Raw genomic sequence first — 19,974 nt, 5'->3', positions numbered from 1 at the left:
TAGATGAGCAACCTCACTTGTCCCACAGATTGTAATGTTCAGTTTGTCCATCTAGATGAGCAACCTCACTTGTCTCACAGATTGTAATGTTCAGTTTGTCCATCTAGATGAGCAACCTCACTTGTCCCACAGATTGTAATGTTCAGTTTGTCCATCTAGATGAGCAACCTCACTTGTCCCACAGATTGTAATGTTCAGTTTGTCCGTCTAGATGAGCAACCTCACTTGTCTCACATATTGTAATGTTCAGTTTGTCCATCTAGATGAGCAACCTCACTTGTCCCACAGATTGTAATGTTCAGTTTGTCCGTCTAGATGAGCAACCTCACTTGTCCCACAGACTGTAATGTTCAGTTTGTCCGTCTAGATGAGCAACCTCACTTGTCCCACAGATTGTAATGTTCAGTTTGTCCATCTAGATGAGCAACCTCACTTGTCCCACAGACTGTAATGTTCAGTTTGTCCATCTAGATGAGCAACCTCACTTGTCCCACAGATTGTAATGTTCAGTTTGTCCATCTAGATGAGCAACCTCACTTGTCCCACAGACTGTAATGTTCAGTTTGTCCATCTAGATGAGCAACCTCACTTGTCCCACAGACTGTAATGTTCAGTTTGTCCAGTCTAGATGAGCAACCTCACTTGTCCCACAGATTGTAATGTTCAGTTTGTCCATCTAGATGAGCAACCTCACTTGTCCCACAGACTGTAATGTTCAGTTTGTCCATCTAGATGAGCAACCTCACTTGTCCCACAGATTGTAATGTTCAGTTTGTCCATCTAGATGAGCAACCTCACTTGTCCCACAGACTGTAATGTTCAGTTTGTCCATCTAGATGAGCAACCTCACTTGTCCCACAGATTGTAATGTTCAGTTTGTCCATCTAGATGAGCAACCTCACTTGTCCCACAGATTGTAATGTTCAGTTTGTCCATCTAGATGAGCAACCTCACTTGTCCCACAGATTGTAATGTTCAGTTTGTCCATCTAGATGAGCAACCTCACTTGTCCCACATATTGTAATGTTCAGTTTGTCCATCTAGATGAGCAACCTCACTTGTCCCACAGATTGTAATGTTCAGTTTGTCCAGTCTAGATGAGCAACCTCACTTGTCCCACAGATTGTAATGTTCAGTTTGTCCATCTAGATGAGCAACCTCACTTGTCCCACAGACTGTAATGTTCAGTTTGTCCAGTCTAGATGAGCAACCTCACTTGTCCCACAGATTGTAATGTTCAGTTTGTCCATCTAGATGAGCAACCTCACTTGTCCCACAGATTGTAATGTTCAGTTTGTCCATCTAGATGAGCAACCTCACTTGTCCCACAGACTGTAATGTTCAGTTTGTCCATCTAGATGAGCAACCTCACTTGTCCCACAGATTGTAATGTTCAGTTTGTCCATCTAGATGAGCAACCTCACTTGTCCCACAGATTGTAATGTTCAGTTTGTCCATCTAGATGAGCAACCTCACTTGTCCCACAGATTGTAATGTTCAGTTTGTCCGTCTAGATGAGCAACCTCACTTGTCCCACAGATTGTAATGTTCAGTTTGTCCATCTAGATGAGCAACCTCACTTGTCCCACATATTGTAATGTTCAGTTTGTCCATCTAGATGAGCAACCTCACTTGTCCCACATATTGTAATGTTCAGTTTGTCCATCTAGATGAGCAACCTCACTTGTCCCACAGATTGTAATGTTCAGTTTGTCCGTCTAGATGAGCAACCTCACCGAGTCCTTGAGTTTCCTGAATGAAATTGCCGAGCAGACGTCTGGCGAGTTGACCTCGGTGGAAGTGATCGCCTACGTGGAGGCCTTGAGTCGCTCCACGTGGTCACTGAGAGCAGGACAAGAGGATGCCGTCGTCCACTCAACTCTCACAGTAATCTTGGCTCCTTCTCACTTCCTGTTTGCACCGCCATGCAGAGCAGAGCGTCTCTAAGTAGCAACCATCTTGGAACAGAATTTGGTGAAGGTGGCAAACAACTTGTTGGAGAAAGATGAGCTGGTGGCTTGGAGGAGAATGAAGGATGAAAGGCGGCAAGAAACCATCAGCAAACTTCTGCATGCTGTTGAGGGAAGTTCTCTCGCTTTGGCCAACAATCTGAAAAGGCCAAATCAACTTCAAATCAAAGACCAACAAATAGGTAACGTGTTTGGTGACCTAGTTACTTTGGTTCATTTATTATTTGGACAAATATTCATACCGTATTACAGGGGAGCCCAAACATCCTCCATTGACAACCACAGACTGACAAATCAGAGGATGTGGAGGCCATTTTGCTCGTCTTCACCTTCAAAACCAGCACAATATATGTTTTTTTTTTTTATATAGAACTAAAAGCTGCAATTTCGGTAGAGATTTTGTGTTAATTCCAAAAAGCCAAAGCCGAACTGAAATGATACCAATTTGCACGCTGCGCCAAGTCACAAAAAATGTGGGAAAAATTCACTAAAATGCTAACAGTACTATGCTAACATGCTAATAATAGCATGCTTACAATTTGCATTAGTGAAACACCAACATATATGACTCTGTATACCTGCTTAATTAGTTATAAAAGCTAGCATGCTAATGTTACTGTTCTAAAAGGCTAGCTGTAACATACGTCAAGTACCAATATATATATATCACTCTGAGTTGTGTGTTAATGTTAACATGCAACAAGTACCAACATACAATACCGTTCAAAAGTTTGGGGTCACCCAAACAATTTAGTGGAATAGCCTTCATTTCTAAGAACAAGAATAGACTGTCGAGTTTCAGATGAAAGTTCTCTTTTTCTGGCCATTTTGAGCGTTTAATGGACCCCACAAATGTGATGCTCCAGAAAGTCAATCTGCTCAAAGGAAGGTCAGTTTTGTAGCTTCTGTAACGAGCTAAAGTGTTTTCAGATGTGTGAACATGATTGCACAAGGGTTTTCTAATCATCAATTAGCCTTCTGAGCCAATGAGCAAACACATTGTACCATTAGAACACTGGAGTGATAGTTGCTGGAAATGGGCCTCTATACACCTCTGTAAATATTTCACCAAAAAGCAGACATTTGCAGCTAGAATAGTCATTTAGCACATTAGCAATGTATAGAGTGTATTTCTGTAAAGTTAAGACTAGTTTAAAGTTATCTTCATTGAAAAATAAGGACATGTTAATGTGACCCCAAACTTTTGAACGGTAGTGTATGACTGAGGTGTATACCTACAAAAATCTGGTAAAATGCTAACAGGTATCATTTGTTAAAGAACAAATTATTTGACGCTGAGGTTTATATCTGCAAATTTAGCCGAAAATACTAGCATGCTAACAGGTATTATCATTAAGGAACCAATTATTTGACACTGCGGTGTATATATGCAAATACAGCCAAACAGCTGGCATGCTAATGTTAGTATGCTAAAATGCTAACTGTAACATGTGTCAAGTAACAATATATATTATTATGGAGTTGTGTACTTGAACAATTTGCTTCAAATGTCAGCATGCTAGCGTTAACATGTAAGGTTTATATATCAGGTTTATATCTTTAAAATTAGCTATGAATAAAAAAGCTAGCATCCTAACAGGTATCATTTGTCAAGTGACAAAATATTTGATGGCGAGGTGTATATCTGCAAAATGAGCAAAATGCAGATATTAAAATGCAAGGCATCGTGCCATAAACCGTTAAAAATTAGCCGGCAGTGGCTCGCAGGCCGCACTTTGGACACCTCTAAGTTTTGTTTTCCCATTAAAGCCAACGTTTGACTGTGCTGTGTATTAATATTCATGTCTCTCCTTCCCAGAATTGAGACTCTTCACTTTTGATGGCGGACTTAAAGGAGACACGTTGTCGACCAACATGGGGGATGACCTCATGACCCTCACACCAAAACTAAAACCAGGGGAGGACAGTAATGGTAAATTCCCAGTTTGAATACAAACATGATGTTTAACTGAAGTGTTACAGGACGACAACAGAGAAGAACAGGGATATTTCTTGGAGGTTCCCACCATAACAGAGAAGAACAGGGAGATTTTTTGGAGGACGTTCAACACAGTCTTGTGTTTGTGGGATTTTATTGTCTATAATGCTAAGAGTTTCTGATGGGGTTTGAGGTCAGGGCTCTCAAGGTGTTCTATACCACACTCACCCAAGTCTTTATGGGCTTTGCTTTGTCTTCTGGCACACAATTAGGAAAATACTCCCCAAGTTCTGACCACAAGATTGGATCAGATAAATGTTCGCATTTTTGATGATTCAGATTTAGAAGGAACTAAAAAATCGTAACACGACTACAGTATAACCCACCAGTGTTTATTTATCAATCGTGTGAGGGACATTATAAATAAAGTACGGTATACATGACTACAGAGTGCATCGGTAAATAAGATGCACCCACTAAATAAATAAAAAACAAATTAAAATCCATATATTAGCCACACAGAAGTGGCACATATGTATGTTGTGAAATTAGTTATTTACACAGAAATATTCTGTAAATGTTTATTTACATACCTTAATTTTTTCCAAACGGTGTCTGTAACACGGCAGTAAAACGGCTGATCAAACAAAACAGAAGTCATGGTCATGGACCCACTAGCTGCGCAAGCTAGCTCTCCAATCAGCTAAACAGACTCAATAACTCCACGCTGACGTTTTGCTGAATTTACTGAGGAATTTGTGAAAGTGAAACATCACAAAAAGAATGTAAGTTAATAATACTAACACAGACATTTGTAAACATATTAGCATATTAGCCAATGCTAACGAAGCTAGCTTGATTATATTATGATAGCATGTACAAATATGCATAAAAATACTCCTACAGACATCACACATGGGACACTTTAGTAAATAATAAGTGTTTTAGTTGTATTGTAAAACTTACAAACGTTGCTTAGAGTGATGAATGAAGAATCCATACGAGTAGAAACGCTATGAACGGCTAGAAGACAGAACGGCACTTCTACTTCTAGTTCAAAGCTTTTAACAGCAGCAAACACTTGTAGGTGTTCACCTGGCAGCACCTGCAGTGAACAAAGTTGTCCAAAAGATGGTGCCATAGCACAAAAATAACACACCTTTTAAGCGTCTTCGTGTGTCATACTTGCCAACCCTCCCTAATTTTCCGGGAGACTCCCGAAATTCAGCGCCTCTCCCGAAAACCTCCCGGGACAAATATTCTCCCGAAAATCTCCTGATTTACAGCCGCAGCTGGAGGCCACGCCCCCTCCAGCTCAATGCGGACCTGAGTGACGTGTCGACAGCCTGTTCTCACGTCCGCTTTCCCACGATATAAACAGGGTGCCTGCCCAATCACGTTATAACATCTACGTCCTTTAGAGAGTGCACAACTGCGCACACAACAAGGAGACGAAGCAGAAGAACGAGGAAGATACAGCCATGGCGACGCCGAGGACGAGTAAGATGAAGAAATACGCTTGTAAGTTCCAAAACGAATGGAAACAAGAATTTCAGTTTATCCAGGACAGTTGGAAGGGGTGTGCTGCCTGTAAATGTTGTAGATCAGACTTCTCCATTGAACACGGTGGCCGAACTGATATACTCACTCATGAACGGTCAGCCAAGCACAAAGTGGCGGCAACGCAGCACCGGTCCCGGCCGGCCCAGTGTTATGGGCCAGCTCGCTAAATGGAGTCCCGAGGGTGTCATTTATGCCCAGACAAAGATGGCTATGCTGATAGCTGCAAACAACATCCCGTTCTCATTTGCGGATGTCTACAACAAATCCGTGAAGGATATGTTCCTGGATTCAGAGATCGCTCGCCAGTACGCAAATGGCAGAACAAAGGCTACTCAAATAGTGAAAGGTAAGTGTTGTTTTTTTTTTTTTTTAGTAAGCAGCAAGCACAGTACAGTTAGTAGAACAACTGTGTTTTCATTACTGTGTATTTCATCAAGTCTTTCAGTACAATAACAACTAGATGAGTGTTATGTGTGTGTATATGTGTAAATAAATCAACACTGAAATTCAAGTATTTATTTTATTTTTATATATATATATATATATATATATATATATATATATATATATATATATATATATATATATATATATATATATATATATAGCTAGAATTCACTGAAAGTCAAGTATGTCTTATGTATATATATATATATATATATATATATATATATATATATATATATATATATATATATATATATATATATATACATATGAAATACTTGACTTGGTGAATTCTAGCTGTAAATATACTCCTCCCCTCTTAACCATGTCCCCAACCACGTCCCCCCCCCGCCCCCGCCCCCAACCACGCCCACGCCCCCCCCCCCCCCCCCCCCCCCCCCCCGACAACACCCCACCTCCCGAAACCGGAGGTGTCAAGGTTGGCAAGTATGTCGTGTGTGTTTTATGAAAACTATTTGCCTTCTGGCCGTCAGCGAAGAAAAAATCTTAGCCGCACTGTTTTATAATCCGCAGGGATCAGGCGTTGGAAAAATGTAGCATTTTATAGTTCGTAATTTATGATAAATGTAATAAAGCTTCTAAGCTGATTGTTTCCACTCCAGTCTCAGTTTAATGTGCAGGAGGTACATTTGTACTTCCTGCGTGTAACTGACGCATTAAGAAGCGGGACCATCCAGGTGTCACTGCAAACTTCTACCAGGTAGCGTCTGGGAGCAGCAACCATACAAAAACTTCTACCAGGTAGCGTCTGGGAGCAGCAACCATACAAAAACTTCTAGCAGGTAGCGTCTGGGAGCAGCAACCATACAAAAACTTCTAGCAGGTAGCGTCTGGGAGCAGCAACCATACAAAAACTTCTACCAGGTAGCGTCTGGGAGCAGCAACCATACAAACACTTCTACCAGGTAGCGTCTGGGAGCAGCAACCATACAAAAACTTCTACCAGGTAGCGTCTGGGAGCAGCAACCATACAAAAACTTCTACCAGGTAGCGTCTGGGAGCAGCAACCATACAAAAACTTCTAGCAGGTAGCGTCTGGGAGCAGCAACCATACAAAAACTTCTACCAGGTAGCGTCTGGGAGCAGCAACCATACAAACACTTCTACCAGGTAGCGTCTGGGAGCAGCAACCATACAAACACTTCTACCAGGTAGCGTCTGGGAGCAGCAACCATACAAACACTTCTACCAGGTAGCGTCTGGGAGCAGCAACCATACAAACACTTCTACCAGGTAGCGTCTGGGAGCAGCAACCATACAAACACTTCTACCAGGTAGCGTCTGGGAGCAGCAACCATACAAACACTTCTACCAGGTAGCGTCTGGGAGCAGCAACCATACAAAAACTTCTACCAGGTAGCGTCTGGGAGCAGCAACCATACAAAAACTTCTAGCAGGTAGCGTCTGGGAGCAGCAACCATACAAAAACTTCTACCAGGTAGCGTCTGGGAGCAGCAACCATACAAAAACGTCTACCAGGTAGCGTCTGGGAGCAGCAACCATACAAAAACTTCTACCAGGTAGCGTCTGGGAGCAGCAACCATACAAAAACTTCTAGCAGGTAGCGTCTGGGAGCAGCAACCATACAAACACTTCTACCAGGTAGCGTCTGGGAACAGCAACTATACAAACACTTCTACCAGGTAGCGTCTGGGAGCAGCAACCATACAAACACTTCTACCAGGTAGCGTCTGGGAGCAGCAACCATACAAACACTTCTACCAGGTAGCGTCTGGGAGCAGCAACCATACAAAAACTTCTACCAGGTAGCGTCTGGGAGCAGCAACCATACAAAAACTTCTAGCAGGTAGCGTCTGGGAGCAGCAACCATACAAAAACTTCTACCAGGTAGCGTCTGGGAGCAGCAACCATACAAAAACTTCTACCAGGTAGCGTCTGGGAGCAGCAACCATACAAAAACTTCTACCAGGTAGCGTCTGGGAGCAGCAACCATACAAAAACTTCTACCAGGTAGCGTCTGGGAGCAGCAACCATAGAAAAAGTCACCCGTGTACTCAGACTTCTTCCGACCCTCTTCTGACGTTTGTTTCACTGGTGTTGTCCACAGCAAGCGTGTCAGTGGTGTTTGTACGATACGACAGCATGGCGGACATCTTGAAGCCCGCCATCGACCCGGGCGTCACCGACTACTCGCGCTACGCCAAATCGGGAGAAATCACCGTCAACTCCCAAGTGGTGGCCGCCGCCATCAAACCTGCCGACCAGCTAGACCACGTCACCTTCACGCTGAGACACGTCCAGGTAAAGATTTCTTTCACTCCAATTGCAAATCTCCTGGGGTTTCCCGTCGACAGTCATCCGGATCAGCCCCAAAATCTAATCCGTTGTTCATTATCCCTTTTAAGAGAATTATTGTCATTGCGCTTGAACGGCAAAATATAATTTTCAGCACAAACAGAGCAGGGATGCATAAAAAAAAAAAGTCAAGGTCAGACTGGGCTTCTATGGGGGCAGACTGGGGCCTAGAAAAATAACTTGATAGCTGATAAGAACATGTACACATGTTACGGAAAAGATGTTGGGGGGGGGGGGGGGGGGGAGCTCTGGAGCTGCAGCTCTTTTCGCGCCTCAAAGGAGTAAAGTTGGCTGGGTGAGGGTTGAGGGTTTGGACATTTGCTGAAATAAACTTTATGAGCCTCGCAGCTGAAAGAAACAGAGCGAACACTTTTGTCGATCATCCACACTCTTTGTCCCTGTGGGTGGAGGCGGTTCTACTAGCCTGATCCGGATAGGTCCCGCAATCTGATCACTTGTTTCCTTATCCAAATGAGGTCAGAATCCTAATATGGATGATTTTCACCTCCTTTGCACCGTGGGGTTCACGCAAGTTGGTCCTCCTCGTGCCCTGACCCATTTCAGAACCCCCAAAATATACAACTTTTGCATTACCTGAAACACCTGCAAAATATGGGGACTTTGTTAAGGGCCTCAAAGAGGCATCCGAATGTATTGAAGAAAAAACACAGCAATTTCCATAGGGCCCCTTGCGGCGCTCTACATTGCCCCTGCGGGACTTGTTCCACTAAAATAAAAATAGACAGGTTAAAAAATTAAAAAATATGAATAAAAAAAGACCCAAACCCTACCCCTAAAAACAGGTTGAAATAAAACATTAAAAAATTACAGACAGGACAGATCAACTAACCAAAAATCATGGATGGATTAATCAATCAATCAATCAATCAATCAATGTTTATTTATACAGCCCTAAATCACAAGTGTCTCAAAGGGCTGCACAAGCCACAACCACATCCTCGGTACAGAGCCCACATAAAAAGAAGAAGAAAAAAAAAATGACAGATAAGAAAGACAAAAAATAAATAACATCATGGTTTATGAAATAACTTGGAAAAAATAACATTATTTTAATAAAAAAATTAGACTAGCCGTCAAAGTTGTTAATTTTGCACACACACAAATTAGCGCTGTCTCGATACCAATATTTTGGTATGTATTTGAATAATTTTCAATACTTTTCGATACTTTTCTAGATAAAGGGGTCATTATTGTCTTTATTGGAACAAAACAATCTTAGAGTACATGAAACATATGTTTATTATTGCACTTTAGTCTTTGTATAAAATGTTGAACATACTAGACAACTTGTCTTTTAGTAGTAAGTAAACAAACAAAGACTCCTAATTAGTCGTATGCAGTAACGTATTGTGTCATTTATACACCTATTATTTTGTACACATTATGAGGGACAAACTGTAAAAATGTATTATTAATCTACTTGTTCATTTACTGTTAATATCTGCTTATTTTCTGTTTTAACATGTTATATCTACACTTCTGTTCAAATGTAATAATCACTTATTCTTCTCTTCTTTGATACTTGACATTAGTTTTGGATGATACCACACATTTAGGTATGGATGTGATACCAAGTAGTTACAGGATCATACATTGGTCATATTCAAAGTCCTCATGTGTCCAGGGACATATTTACTGACTTTATAAACATAATATACATTTTAAAAGAAGGAAAAAAGATTTTGTGACGATAAAAAATATCGGTGTAATAATAGCAGTATCGACTAGATACGCTCTTTTACTTGGTATCATTACAGGGGATGTCAGGTGTAGATCCACCCATGGCATTTGTTTACATTCAGAAGCGCTAGCTTTTGTTAGCAGTGAGCTATTGTATCTTCCTACGGTGTGTAGTGAAGCATGTTTGGCTATTCCTCCTCCTCCAGTGATAATGTTACATGTAAGAAACTTACTTTATTTGTCACCATGCAGGCCAGGATTAGTGATTTAGAAGTAGCTAAAACACTGTGGATGGATGTTAGCTGCATGTGTTAAAGCAGCTCTTCCTGAGGGTGTTTCAGTGTTATAACTTCACCTTTATCTTTACTTTTTACACCAAAATGCGTCCATTCTCCCTTTTCTGTCTACACACTGTGTCTGCTTGTAAGTACTCTGTGTGTGTGCGCTGCCCAACATGCTCCTCTGCTGGTAAACCCAGCAATATCACCACGTGATGACGCACCGTCATGCTTGTAAAAAAAATGGGGAACCGGTACTTTTCAAAGAATAGTACCGTTTTTGATTCATTAGTACCGCAATACTATACTACTACCGGTATACCGTACAACCCTAACACAAATACAACATGCACCACATTAAGATTTAGAATGTATAAAAGTCATAAATGAAAAAAAGGTCAGTGAGTGAAGGTGATGCGTGTGTGACGAGGAAGCTGGCATCGCACCTTTACCTACCTCTTTTCTTTGTGACACCTCATCAACTTCATCTTAAAGGCCTACTGAAAGCCACTACTAGCGACCACGCAGTCTGATAGTTTATATATCAATGATGAAATCTTAACATTATAACACATGCCAATACGGCCGGGTTTACTTATAAAGTGACATTTTAAATTTGCCGCTAAACTTCCGGTTCGAAACGCCTCTGAGGATGACGTATGCGCGTGACGTAGCCCGGCGAACACGGGTATGCCTTCCACATTGAAGCCAATACGAAAAAGCTCTGTTTTCATTTCATAATTCCACAGTATTCTGGACATCTGTGTTCGTGAATCTGTTTCAATCATGTTCATTGCATTATGAAGAAGGAAGCTGAGCAAGCAAAGAAGAAAGTTGTCGGTGCGAAATGGACGTATTTTTCGAATGTAGTCAGCCACAACAGTACACAGCCGGCGCTTCTTTGTTTACATTCCCCAAAGATGCAGTCAAGATGGAAGAACTCGGATAACAGAGACTCTAACCAGGAGGAATTTTGACTTGGATACACAGACGCCTGTAGAGAACTGGGACAACACAGACTCTTACCAGGATTACTTTGATTTGGATGACAAAGACGCAGACGTGCTACTGTGAGTATGCAGCTTTGGCTTTTTTTTGCGTATGTACGTAACTTTTTTAAAATATATAAGCTTTATGAACCTTGGGTTAGGTGAACGGTCTTTTGGGCTGAGTGATTGTGTGTGTTGATCAGGTGTTTGAATTGTATTGGCGTGTTCTATGGAGCTAGGAGCTAGCAGAGGAGCTAGGAGCTAGCATAACAAACACGCAGGTGTTATTATGCAGGATTAATTTGTGGCATATTAAATATAAGCCTGGTTGTGTTGTGGCTAATAGAGTATATATATGTCTTGTGTTTATTTACTGTTGTAGTCATTCCCAGCTGAATATCAGGTACCGTGAGTATGCAGCCTTGGCTGCTAAACATTCGATAACTTGACCGTATGTGCGCGTCACGTACGTAACTTTTTAAAAATATATAAGCTTTATGAACCTTGGGTTAGGTAAACGGTCTTTTGGGCTGAGTGATTGTGTGTGTTGATCATGTGTTTGAATTGTATTGGCGTGTTCTATGGAGCTAGGAGCTAGCAGAGGAGCTAGGAGCTAGCATAACAAACACGCAGGTGTTATTATGCAGGATTAATTTGTGTCATATTAAATATAAGCCTGGTTGTGTTGTGGCTAATAGAGTATATATATGTCTTGTGTTTATTTACTGTTGTAGTCATTCCCAGCTGAATATCAGGTCACCCCCGCCTCTCACAGCATCTTCCCTATCTGAATAGCTTCAACTCCCCACTAGTCCTTCACTTGCACTTTACTCATCCACAAATCTTTCATCCTCGCTCAAATTAATGGGGAAATTGTCGCTTTCTCGGTCCGAATCTCTCTCACTTCATGCGGCCATCATTGTAAACAATAGGGAACTTTGCGTATATGTTCAACTGACTACGTCACGCTACTTCCGGTAGGTGCAAGCCTTTTTTTTATCAGATACCAAAAGTTGCAATCTTTATCGTCGTTGTTCTATACTAAATCCTTTCAGCAAAAATATGGCAATATCGCGAAATGATCAAGTATGACACATAGAATAGATCTGCTATCCCCGTTTAAATTTAAAAAATTCATTTCAGTAGGCCTTTAAAACACACTTGTAACCTGCATTGTTATCTGCATAATTGTTTTTAAGGTCTTTTTTATCTGATTTGTTTATATATTTGACCTTTTTTTCAAATACTTTTCTGCATTTTTACTGTCTAAACTGTGCTCGTCTTTAAAGTATTTACAAATAAAGTCACTCATCAAAGTATGAATCCTAAATGTTTATTATGGAAAACCCTAACCCTCTTTGCCTCGCCCCTCTGGACTGACGAAGGATTCATCCATCACGCACCTACAACATCGTCTGGTATTATTCACATGGTTAAAATCACACATAGTCCCGCAACAAACACATAGAGCACATGGTTAAAATCACACATAGTCCCGCAACAAACACATAGAGTAGCATACACCTCCCACACACTCATCAAAGGTTACAATAAACCCGGTAACCTTAGCTTCTTTGTAGTGTCGTCTCCTTCCACCCCTCGCATACATAACAGAAAGGTATCGATAAAGGAGACAGCGGCACTTCTAGTGGGGTACATTTTGTGTTACCATGGCAACGTTATTCCGAAAAACTCACGGTTATGGGCCCATTGAATGGTAAGCATGTTTACATTAGCATGCTAACAGCAAAGTGCTAGCTTTTTTAGCTAATTTTGCAATTGTTTAACATAAAGTCATATAGCGGCGCCCTGCTCGGCTGCGGCTCCAGAGGCTCATGGTAGTAATGGAACATTTTGGCAAATATACCGCTAAATTCTGTGAATTTCATGGCTGGCTTCCAGCGTGGACACTCCGTGGTAACATACGACCACCAGACAATTCTGGATGTGGATAGATTGGGCCGTTTTGGACCAAAAGATGCATATACATTGGACCTCCTCACTAGCATCATAATTCTACGCCGGCTATATCCAGCGGCCTGTGAAGCAATGGAGCCTAGTACCAGCGGGGACCGTCGACAGAGGAGACGTAAGCAGTGTGATCGGAAGCAGTTAGCGGGGCTAACAACAAAGCTAAAGGCTAATCCTCACAGCACGCCGCTTCCTTCCATCCTGCTTTCAAATGTCCGCTCCCTGGAGAACAAATTGGACTACCTTAAGCTGGATTTATATGCAAGATGCGAGATGAGAGACTGCTGCGCCATATTTCTCACAGAAACGTGACTGAAACCATCCGTTCCGAAAGAGGCAGTTAGTATCGCGGGGCTAACTATGTTTCGGCATACAAGCCCCTGCTGATCAGGAAGCAAGCTACAGTGAAGCAGGTGAGGACCTGGCCAGAGGGAGAAAAGGAAGCATTACAAGACTGCTTCGAAACCACAGACTGGGACATGTTCAAGGCAGCCGCCACCGAAAATCACCACACATGTGTGGAGGAGTATGCAGAGTCTGTGTCCGCATACATTCAGAAGTGCATGGAGGATGTCAGTGTGATCAAGAACATCCCCACACGGGCCAACGACAAACCCTGGATGAACAGTGAGGTACGTGCAATGCTGAAGGCTCGGAACAAGGCTTTCAGGTCTGGTGACATGGTGGCATTAAAATCAGCCAGAGCTAACCTGAACCGTGCCATTAAGGTTGAAAAGCGTGCTCACAGTCAGAAAGTGCAGGACTTCTTGGAGAACCCTACAAACACTAGACGAATGTGGCAGGGCATACATGTCATCAGAGACTATAAAGCTGCCCCCCATCCCTGTGACAACTGTATCAGCTTCGTAAATTACCTTAACAACTACTTTGCGAGGTTTGAGGCACTTAACACCACTCCGGCGAGAAAATCCATCCCTCGCCCTGACGAGCAGCCGCTCAACCTGGATATAGCGGATATCCGGAAAACCCTGAGGAGAGTGAATCCCCGGAAAGCACCAGGACCTGATGACATCCCGGGCAAGGTGCTTAAGGGATGTGCAGATCAGCTGGCTGGGGTTCTCACAGACATCTTCAACATCTCGCTGACCCAGGCTGTGGTACCATCATGTTTTAAGACGGCCACAATCATTCCAGTGCCTAAAAAACCCACAATCTCCTCCCTCAATGATTACCGCCCCGTTGCACTCACCCCCATCATAATGAAGTGCTTCGAGAGGCTGGTAAAGGAATATATTGTCTCCAGACTTCCCCCCACATTCGACCCATACCAGTTTGCTTATCGCCCTAACCGCTCCACAGAGGACGCCATCTCCTCTGCACTCCACTTGAGCTTAGAACATCTGGAAGGAAAGGACACACACGTGCGGACGTTGTTTCTGGACTTCAGCTCAGCATTCAACACCATCATCCCGCAGCACTTGGTGAGCAAACTGTCCCCCCTTGGATTCAGTACCCCCCTTTGCAACTGGCTGCTTGACTTCCTCACAGACAGACCCCAATCTGTGAGAGTGGGCAACAACACTTCCAGTGCCATCTCCCTGAGCACCGGCTCCCCCCAGGGCTGCGTCCTGTTCACGTTGATGACTCATGACTGCTGCGCCAGGTCCACTACTAACCACATTGTGAAGTACACGACAGTAGTGGGCCTCATCCGTGACAACAACGACATGGAATACAGGGAAGAGGTGAAACATCTGGTTGACTGGTGCAGAACCAACAACCTGGACCTGAATGTCGACAAGACCAAGGAGATCATTGTTGACTTCAGGAAGCACCAGTCCAGCCACGCTCCACTCTACATCAACGGCACAGCGGTGGAGATAGTAAGCAGCACCAAGTTCCAGGGAGTGCAGATACTGTAACTGACAATATAACCTGGTCCCTACTAGGGATGTGCGTATCGATCCTGTGGTATCGATATATCGATACTCACACGCTACTCATTTGGCATCACTTTTCTGAAAAAAGTATCGATATAAACCAAAAAACGGCGTGTGGGGGGTGCAAGCATCACTTTCAGATGTTTTTGATGACTTACTTAACTTACTATGTGCTGGGACAGCCCTGTACCTGGCAGAGTATAGAGCTGGGACACACCTGTACCTGGCAGAGTATAGAGCTGGGACACCCCTGTACCTGGCAGAGTATAGAGCTGGGACAGCCCTGTACCTGGCAGAGTATAGAGCTGGGACACCCCTGTACCTGGCAGAGTATAGAGCTGGGACACCCCTGTACCTGGCAGAGTATAGAGCTGGGACAGCCCTGTACCTGGCAGAGTATAGAGCTGGGACACCCCTGTACCTGGCAGAGTATAGAGCTGGGACAGCCCTGTACCTGGCAGAGTATAGAGCTGGGACAGCCCTGTAGCTGGCAGAGTATAGAGCTGGCCCAGTCACGTGACAGGAGACAGCCAATGAGCGTGGTCAACGTGCAACACACACACAGCCAGCCGACAGCGATGCAGCCAGGCATATCCAGTGTTGTCCAATTGTTGACTTAAAACAGGCATTGTTGTTTTTTTTTTTAGTAATGTTTACTGAATATTTCTGTGTGGAGTTTGCATGTTCTCCCCGTGACTGCGTGGGTTCCCTCCGGGTACTCCCGCTTCCTCCCACCTCCAAAGACATGCACCTGGGGATAGGTAGATTGGCAACACTAAATGGTCCCTAGTGTGTGAATGTTGTCTGTCTATCTGTGTTGGCCCTGCGATGAGGTGGCGACTTGTCCAGGGTGTACCCCGCCTTCCGCCCGATTGTAGCTGAGATAGGCTCCAGTGCCCCCCGCGACCCGAAGGGAATAAGCGGTAGAAAATGGATGGATGTTTAAATGATTATCCTAAATTCAAATAATTTCCCCACAGGGGAATTCACTGTTAGTTGAAAATTGCTTGAGTATTTAAAACAAGATAAGAAAGAGATACAATTTGGAGATTCTTCATCTTTGCATTACAGTTTTATTTTTTTCCAAGAAAATCTTGAATATATGATTGAATGTGATTTTGGTTTTAATCTGTGACATGATTTCTTACATTTCGAAAACATTAGCCTATTTCATATTTCATTAATTGCTAATTATATCACAAACTTTAAAAAATAACTGCAGCTTCTTGCAATTCGGATTTGACTGTTAATTGGAAAGCCCTAATATTTAATTATTATTATTATATATAATATATAGTTATTATTATATATAATATTTAATTTATTTTTCATATTTATGTTATTTATTTTAAATTTACTTTTATTATATATTGACCATAATAAATGTGGTATAAATGGTCTGTATTTGTCTTGTGATTTGTCTTAAATAATAACAATAGTAATAATATTTTTGACTGACAAAAAATTGCCAATAAGAAATTATTGGTATCGGTATTGGTATCGATGAAAATGCAAGAAAAAGTATCGGTATCGTATCGAATCCTAAAAGTGTGGTATCGCCCATCCCTAGTCCCTACACACCGGAGCTCTTGTATAAAGAGCTCAGCAGCGCATGCAATTTTTGCGTTGGATGAAAAGAGCACAGCTCCCTCCCCCCATTCTCAGCACATTCTACAGAGGCACTACAGAGACCACCCCCCATTCTCAGCACATTCTACAGAGGCACTATAGAGACCTCCCCCCATTATCAGCACATTCTACAGAGGCACTATAGAGACCTTCCCCCATTCTCAGCACATTCTACAGAGGCACTATAGAGACCACCCCCCATTCTCAGCACATTCTACAGAGGCACTATAGAGACCATCCCCCATTCTCAGCACATTCTACAGAGGCACTATAGAGACCACCCCCCATTCTCAGCACATTCTACAGAGGCACTATAGAGACCACCCCCCATTCTCAGCACATTCTACAGAGGCACTATAGAGACCACCCCCCATTTTCAGCACATTCTACAGAGGCACTATAGAGACCACCCCCCATTCTCAGCACATTCTACAGAGGCACTATAGAGACCACCCCCCATTCTCAGCACATTCTACAGAGGCACTATAGAGACCACCCCCCATTCTCAGCACATTCTACAGAGGCACTACAGAAACCACCCCCCATTCTCAGCACATTCTACAGAGGCACTATAGAGACCTTCCCCCATTCTCAGCACATTCTACAGAGGCACTACAGAGACCACCCCCCATTCTCAGCACATTCTACAGAGGCACTACAGAGACCACCCCCCATTCTCAGCACATTCTACAGAGGCACTATAGAGACCACCCCCCATTCTCAGCACATTCTACAGAGGCACTATAGAGACCACCCCCCATTCTCAGCACATTCTACAGAGGCACTACAGAGACCACCCCCCATTCTCAGCACATTCTACAGAGGCACTATAGAGACCACCCCCCATTCTCAGCACATTCTACAGAGGCACTATAGAGACCACCCCCCATTCTCAGCACATTCTACAGAGGCACTATAGAGACCACCCCCCATTCTCAGCACATTCTACAGAGGCACTATAGAGACCACCCCCCATTCTCAGCACATTCTACAGAGGCACTACAGAGACCACCCCCCATTCTCAGCACATTCTACAGAGGCACTATAGAGACCACCCCCCATTCTCAGCACATTCTACAGAGGCACTATAGAGACCACCCCCCATTCTCAGCACATTCTACAGAGGCACTATAGAGACCACCCCCCATTCTCAGCACATTCTACAGAGGCACTATAGAGACCACCCCCCATTCTCAGCACATTCTACAGAGGCACTATAGAGACCACCCCCCATTCTCAGCACATTCTACAGAGGCACTACAGAGACCACCCCCCATTCTCAGCACATTCTACAGAGGCACTATAGAGACCACCCCCCATTCTCAGCACATTCTACAGAGGCACTATAGAGACCACCCCCCATTCTCAGCACATTCTACAGAGGCACTACAGAGACCACCCCCCATTCTCAGCACATTCTACAGAGGCACTATAGAGACCACCCCCCATTCTCAGCACATTCTACAGAGGCACTATAGAGACCACCCCCCATTCTCAGCACATTCTACAGAGGCACTATAGAGACCTCCCCCCAATCTCAGCACATTCTACAGAGGCACTATAGAGACCTCCCCCCATTCTCAGCACATTCTACAGAGGCACTACAGAGACCACCCCCCATTCTCAGCACATTCTACAGAGGCACTATAGAGACCACCCCCCATTCTCAGCACATTCTACAGAGGCACTATAAAGACCACCCCCCATTCTCAGCACATTCTACAGAGGCACTATAGAGACCACCCCCCATTCTCAGCACATTCTACAGAGGCACTATAGAGACCACCCCCCATTCTCAGCACATTCTACAGAGGCACTATAGAGACCACCCCCCATTCTCAGCACATTCTACAGAGGCACTATAGAGACCTCCCCCCCATTCTCAGCACATTCTACAGAGGCACTATAGAGACCACCCCCCATTCTCAGCACATTCTACAGAGGCACTATAGAGACCACCCCCCATTCTCAGCACATTCTACAGAGGCACTATAGAGACCTTCCCCCATTCTCAGCACATTCTACAGAGGCACTAAGAGACCAACCCCCCCATTCTCAGCACATTCTACAGAGGCACTATAGAGACCATCCCCCATTCTCAGCACATTCTACAGAGGCACTATAGAGACCCACCCCCCATTCTCAGCACATTCTACAGAGGCACTATAGAGACCACCCCCCATTCTCAGCACATTCTACAGAGGCACTATAGAGACCACCCCCCATTCTCAGCACATTCTACAGAGGCACTATAGAGACCACCCCCCATTCTCAGCACATTCTACAGAGGCACTATAGAGACCACCCCCATTCTCAGCACATTCTACAGAGGCACTATAGAGACCACCCCCCATTCTCAGCACATTCTACAGAGGCACTACAGAGACCTCCCCCCATTCTCAGCACATTCTACAGAGGCACTACAGAGACCACCCCCCATTCTCAATACATTCTACAGAGGCACTACAGAGACCACCCCCCATTCTCAGCACATTCTACAGAGGCACTACAGAGACCAACCCCCCCATTCTCAGCACATTCTACAGAGGCACTATAGAGACCACCCCCCCATTCTCAGCACATTCTACAGAGGCACTATAGAGACCAACCCCCCCATTCTCAGCACATTCTACAGAGGCACTACAGAGACCACCCCCCATTCTCAGCACATTCTACAGAGGCACTATAGAGACCACCCCCCATTCTCAGCACATTCTACAGAGGCACTATAGAGACCACCCCCCATTCTCAGCACATTCTAACAGAGGCACTATAGAGACCACCCCCCATTCTCAGCACATTCTACAGAGGCACTATAGAGACCACCCCCCATTCTCAGCACATTCTACAGAGGCACTATAGAGACCACCCCCCATTCTCAGCACATTCTACAGAGGCACTATAGAGACCACCCCCCCATTCTCAGCACATTCTACAGAGGCACTATAGAGACCACCCCCCATTCTCAGCACATTCTACAGAGGCACTATAGAGACCTTCCCCCATTCTCAGCACATTCTACAGAGGCACTATAGAGACCACCCCCCATTCTCAGCACATTCTACAGAGGCACTATAGAGACCACCCCCCATTCTCAGCACATTCTACAGAGGCACTATAGAGACCACCCCCCATTCTCAGCACATTCTACAGAGGCACTATAGAGACCTCCCCCCATTATCAGCACATTCTACAGAGGCACTATAGAGACCAACCCCCCATTCTCAGCACATTCTACAGAGGCACTAC

The 19,974-nt window shown here is 43.9% G+C and overlaps 1 protein-coding gene across 1 annotated transcript in view; it reads left to right on the top strand.

The window, feature by feature from the left end:
* Positions 1 to 11,227, top strand: part of LOC133634986 (adhesion G protein-coupled receptor L4-like) — a 28,420-nt gene extending 17,193 nt beyond the window's left edge. Inside the window, exons 6-10 of the mRNA XM_062027643.1 lie at positions 1,723 to 1,887; positions 1,969 to 2,152; positions 3,790 to 3,903; positions 8,009 to 8,202; positions 11,156 to 11,227. Coding sequence (XP_061883627.1) covers positions 1,723 to 1,887; positions 1,969 to 2,152; positions 3,790 to 3,903; positions 8,009 to 8,202; positions 11,156 to 11,212 — 714 coding nt within the window. The 3' untranslated portion in view covers positions 11,213 to 11,227. The remainder of the gene's footprint in view (positions 1 to 1,722; positions 1,888 to 1,968; positions 2,153 to 3,789; positions 3,904 to 8,008; positions 8,203 to 11,155) is intronic.
* The last annotated feature ends 8,747 nt before the right edge of the window (positions 11,228 to 19,974 follow it).

Source organism: Entelurus aequoreus, linkage group LG19, assembly GCF_033978785.1.
Source record: "Entelurus aequoreus isolate RoL-2023_Sb linkage group LG19, RoL_Eaeq_v1.1, whole genome shotgun sequence".
Lineage (NCBI taxonomy): Eukaryota > Metazoa > Chordata > Actinopteri > Syngnathiformes > Syngnathidae > Entelurus > Entelurus aequoreus.
This window is presented reverse-complemented; position numbering and strand designations above follow the sequence as displayed.